Source organism: Aquarana catesbeiana, linkage group LG02 (assembly GCF_042186555.1).
Source record: "Aquarana catesbeiana isolate 2022-GZ linkage group LG02, ASM4218655v1, whole genome shotgun sequence".
NCBI classification, from domain to species: Eukaryota; Metazoa; Chordata; class Amphibia; order Anura; family Ranidae; genus Aquarana; species Aquarana catesbeiana.
This window is the reverse complement of record NC_133325.1, coordinates 21,323,523-21,329,381: the sequence shown is the minus strand read 5'-3', so window position 1 is coordinate 21,329,381 and position 5,859 is coordinate 21,323,523. Positions and strand designations below refer to the sequence as shown.

General features: G+C 43.9%; 1 protein-coding gene across 1 annotated transcript; it reads right to left on the bottom strand.

Annotated features, from left to right (window-relative positions):
• Positions 1–368: 368 nt before the first annotated feature.
• Positions 369–1,352, bottom strand: LOC141126439 (olfactory receptor 51E1-like). The gene has a single exon (XM_073612379.1). It carries the CDS (start codon positions 1,350–1,352, stop codon positions 369–371), a length of 984 nt encoding a protein of 327 aa, XP_073468480.1.
• Between the last annotated feature and the right edge of the window lie 4,507 nt (positions 1,353–5,859).

Here is a 5,859-nt window from a genome sequence, read left to right as displayed (position 1 = left end):
CAATGACTCTGGTTGAGCAGCTCTGTAACACAAAGGGTTCTTAAGGGAACGATGCAAGGTGCAAAGAGAATAGGAGAGTCACACCAAGAGTCCAAGTATCTTTTTATTTTTATCATGAAAAATTACAAATTGACAACAATGTTTCAAGGGTTATAAGGTTCCCCTCTCATCAGGCCTTGAATTGCTGGTCTAGTTGAGTAGTTGAGAACTTTACAAAAAATGAATCCCTAACAGAGGGTCTAACCCTTCCCCACGCTGTTGATAAAATTAAGGTTAAAATCACTAGAATTAGACCTCTGTCTTGTTTCATTTCACAAAAGTTGTTATAAAATATCCACGGTATTTTCATGTCACAAGTCTTAAACCTTTTAAGGTTTTACACATTTTACATTTTTGCACATTTTACTTTGACTTATTAATTTACTGAGCAATTTAATAAGCCTATTTCGAATCTGCTTTGTTCTAATGCCATAAATTAAGGGGTTAATTACGGGAGGCAGAAGGAGGTAAACGTTTCCAAAAAAGATATGAATGTTTGGGGCTGAGTCACTTGGATACCGATGCACCACAGAAAGGCCAATGAGGGGGATGTAGTAGATAAGGACGGCACATATATGGGCGGCACAGGTACTGATGGCCTTCAGACTGGCCTTGGCCAGCAGACACAATGCCGTCTTTATGATCAGCAGGTAAGAAATGGAGATAAACAGGGAGTCCATGCCCATGGTATAGAGGATGATAAAGAGGCCATAGATGATGTTGACCTTTATGTCAACGCAGGACAACTTCATGGCTTCTTGGTGGAGGCAGTAAGAATGTGTCAGCAAATTTCTCTGAAACAAGGGAAGCCTCTTGATAAGCAATGGGAAAGGGGTTAGCCCAGCTGCTCCTCTTACTAATATGATCAAGGAGAACTTTGTGATGTTTTGGTTAGTTAAAATGGAAGAATATCGAAGTGGGTGGCAAATGGCCACATATCGGTCTACAGCCATGGCCATCAGTATCCCAGAATCCAGGGTGGATAGGAAAGGGATGAAGAACATTTGAGTCAGACACATGTTGAAGGTGATCTGCCGCTGGTTCAACCAGAAGATCCCCATCATCTGAGGCATGACTGTGGTGGCTATTAAGATATCCACAATGGCTAGCAGAAAGAGGAAGATGTACATGGGTCCATGAAGCTCTTGGTCCACTCTAATGGTATAGAGAATAGTAGAATTCCCCAGGACAGCCATGACATACATTACTGCAATGAGAAAACCAAGCCAGAAATTATAGTTATCCAAGTTTGGTATACCACTGAGGGTGAATTCATTGATATTGCTGCATGGTGTATGGTTAGCCTCCGCCATGTCTTTTAGATGGTCATCAAGGCTGCATCTTGTCCTGTAACAGGAGTGGAACACGTTAGTCACATGATAGGACATTTCTGACCTTACCATTCTTCTTCGAGAAGATGTTTGACTTGGGATTAAACAAATACATTGTAATGACCACAAAGCCGTCCATTATTAATGCACTGAAGGCCAACCCAGTTTACAAAAATTGATTATAAGGAAATAAATTGGCCAGCAGTTATTAAAACAAAAAGCAGCTTTTGCTGTAATACTCACCTCCTTTCCAGCAATATCCCCCACACTGTTCCAAGATCTAGTGCTGCTGTTCTTCCTGGTTAAAGTGATTGTAAAGTCTCGTCTTGAAAATAAAAAAAAATAATAAAAATGTTCTACTTACCTGCTCTGTGCAGTTGGTGTTGCACAAAGCAGCCTGGATCTTCCTCTTCTAAAGTTCCTCTTTGCTGCTACTGGCCCCTCCCTCCTATCGAGTGCCCCCACAGTCAGCAGCTTCCTATGGGGGTACTTCCCCTGATTGCCTCACTGACTTTGATCGACAGCCGTGGGAGCCAATGGCGCTGCTGCTGTGTCTCAGCCAATCAGGAGGAGTGTCCCGGATGGCTTAAACATTCGTGGACATTGCTGGAGAGAGATGGGTGCTGGGGTGGTTGCTTCACACAAAAGGTTTTTTATCTTAATGTATAGAATGCTGGGTCTCCTCCCTGGAACCAAAGCCACATGCCAAGCAAGAGACAGCTCTCCTGACTGGCCTTACCAGACATGATTAGCAGCCTACAAGTACATATATGACTCAGTAGACTCAGTTAGTAGAAGACCTGAGGTACTCAGTTAAGACCCGGGACACTCAGTGCAAGAATTAGGCCACTTAGTAGAAGACCTGTGGCACTCAGCACAAGGCCCGGGACAGTCATTACAAGTCGTGGGTACTCAGTACAAGACCTGAGGCACTCAGAAGAACTGAGCCACTCAGTACAAGACCCGGGGTACCAATACAAGACCCTGGCTACTTAATACAAGACCCGGGGCACTCAGTACAAACTGATAGAACACCTTTGAGATGAATTAGAGCGGAGACTGCGATCCAGGCCTTCTCGTCCACATCGGTGCCTGACCTCACAAATGCTGTTCTGAAAGAATGGTGAAACCTTCCCATAGACACCCTCCTAAACCTTCTGGACAGCCTTCCCAGAAGAGTTGAAGCTGTTGTAGCTGCAAAGGGTGGGTCAACTCAATATTGAACCCTTCGGACTAAGACTGGGATGCCATTAAAGTTCATGTGTGTGTAAAGGCAGGCAATACTTTTGGTAATATAGTGTATTTTATGAATGGTCTGGAGTTGTGAGCAGTGTGTCCAGGGCCCTGTCATGGGACCAATTCTGTAACCTCTTGCCGGTCAGCCGCTGTCATTATACTGCGGCAGGTCGGCTCTCCTGCACAAACCGACATACCTGTATGTCGGTCTGTGCAAGGAGGATAGCGGGCGCGCGCCCACTTTCCACGCACCGCGGGAGCGTGCCTGTGGGTCCTGCGGAATCAATGTCTGCCGGCGACCCGCAATTGCGGTGTACACAGGCAGAACGGGGAACTGCCTATATAAACAAGGAGATTCCCGTTCTGCCTAATGATATGTCAGAGATCTTCTGTTCCCAGTGATCGACAACAGTGATCTCTGTGTTGTCCCAGTGAGACCATCCCCCCTACAGTTAGAACACACTCAGGGAACACACTTAACCCCTTGATCGCCCCCTAGTGTTAACCCCTTCCCTGCAAGTGACATTTTTACATTGATCACATTTTCACATTGACTGGTCCCCAAAAAGTTTTTTGTAGACGTGATAACTTTTGCTCAAACCAATCAATATACGCCTATTGGTATTTTTTTTACCAAAAATATGTAGAAGAATAAATATTGACTTGAACTGATAAATAATTTTTTAAATTTTTTTTGCATATGTATTATAGCAGAAAGTAAAAAAAAAAAAAATCAAAATTGTCGCTCTCTTTTTGTTTATAGCACAAAAAATAAAAACCGCAGAGGTGGTGAAATACCACCAAAAGAAAGCTCTATTTGTGGGAAAAAAAGGACGTCAATTTAGTTTGGGTACAACGTCACACGACTGTGCAATTTTCAGTTAAAGCGACGCAGTGCTGTATCACAAAAAAATAGGTCTTGTCATTAAGGGGGCAAATCCCTCTGGGGCTGAAGTGGTTAACTTGTTGATAAATGATACAGAGGTTGGAATAAATAGTGCAGTCTCAGTGTTTGCTGATTATAGAAAGCTAATAACCTAACAACAGGATATAGAAACTTTACAAGAAGACCCCAATAAATTAAAGGGGTAATCTATACGGTAAATAAGGTTGAACTCCTTCCTGCCGAGCGTACGTATATACGCGGCCTCAGCTTTTAGGGGTTATACCGGGATTATATGCAGCTGCAAACATCACCCCAGAACCGTTTTTTAGAGCGGGCGGTCGGCTCTTCAGGGATAATAACTAATGTGGCTAAAAGCCGCTCGGCTGTTATCCCGGAGGAGCGAGAGGGGACGTCCCCCCCTTCCGTCGCCTTCTGCCGCTCTTCCCGGGCCTCCCATCCCACTGGGAGACCCGAGACACGATCTGGCACTTCCGGGAATGAAGCCGGAAATGGCTTTGATCCAGTCTCCTTTGTGTAGATACAGAAGCGACGTCACATCCGGTATACTCGGCCTGCCAATTCTGACAGTATTCAGAATTGCCGTTTTTGGTGATCTGGATACTTTTATGTGCAAAAGAGGGATTTGGGTTCTTTTAGACCCCCAGATCCCTCCATAAAGAGTACCTGTCATCACCTATTACTGCCATAATGGATGTTTACATTCCTTGTGACAGCAATAAAAGTGATCTTTTTTTTTTTTAAGTGACAATGTAAAAAAATAAAAATAAATAAGAAAAAAATTTAAATTTTAAAGCGCCTCCCCCTGGCCCTGCTAGCTCACGCAGGAAAGAAAACGCACACATAAGTCATGCCCGCATATGTAAAAGGTGTTCAAACCACACATGCGGGGTATCGCCACGATCGTTAGAGCGAGAGAAATAATTCTAGCTCTAGACCTCCTCTGTAACTCTAATCTGATAGCCGTTATTTTTTGTTTAAAGCGCCGCCTATGGAGATTTTTAGGTACCGTAGTTTGTCGCCATTCCACGAGTGTACGCAATTTCAAAGCATGACATGTTAGGTATCTATTTGCTCGGCATAACATCATCTTTCACATTATACAAAAAAATTGGTCTAACACGATGAATAAATCGGGACTTTCCCTACTGGAGCTAAACGGAAGCCTGTGAAACAGCGAAGAAGCATTGTGCCAACATGAACATCCGAGCTATGGGACACTCTCCTCAGGTATAAGGCTCTGTTTGTGTCTCTCCTTGCTGGACTCAGCTGGTATCAGACCTGAATCCCATGTTCAAGGTATAACACTGGAGAGGGAGGTGGTACAAGACTTGGCTTGAAAGGGTGAGTGAGGTAGGGCTTAGATCTGGGAGCGGTTTCCATAACTGTGTTCTTTGAATGACCCACCTTACACAGCCATAATGTACATGTGTGCAGCTATGATAGCATGTTTAAGTTAACTGCTAGGCAAGCCACAGTTTTTGATGTTGCACTATTAGAAGTTGGGAGCTGTTTGGAACTTATAGAAGTGTAAGACACAAATGGTACAAACATACATATAGTTTACATTAGGGTTGTCCCAATACCACTTTTTTAGGACCGAGTACAAGTACCGATACTTTTTTTCAAGTACTCGCCGATACCGATTACTGATACTTTCTTTTTAATGTCATGTGACAGTGTTTTTTTTTTTTTTCTTTTTTTTTTAGGGGGGGAGGGGGTGAACGGTGTCTGTGTTTTTTTTTTTATTTTTTACAATAATATTTTTTTTTATTCTTTATTGCAATATGTGTTTTTTTTGTTTTTTTTTTTTTAAATCAGCCCTGTTGGGGGGCTTTGGTGAGATATCAGGGGTCTTAATAGACCCCTGATATCTCCCCCTTGAGACAGAGAAAGAGACCGAGGATAGAGATTCTCCAGTCCCTTTCTCTGCAGCCTCAGCTGCACTGAGAATGAATGGAGAGAAGACAGTGGCTTCTCTCCATTCATAAACTGAGACATCGTAATCACAGGAGATTACAATGTTTCAGTTATGTGAATGGACAGAGTCAGCTGACTCTGTCCATTCACACAGCGGAGAGGGACAGCAGAACGGAGGGGACAGAGGAAGAGAGAGGGACAGAGGAACGGAGGGGGACAGAGGAATGGAGGGATGGAGGATGAGGTGACAGTCAGCGGTGATCGTGTGTGAGGGAGTTACAAGCACCGATCACCGCTGTATGTCACTAAGCAGCTGAAAGCCGCTGGGGGAGAAGCTTGTAACTCCCTCACGCGCCGATCACTGCTGACTGTACAGGTATCGGCGGAAGCATCGGGAGCATTTGCCCGAGTACAAGTACTTGGGCAAAT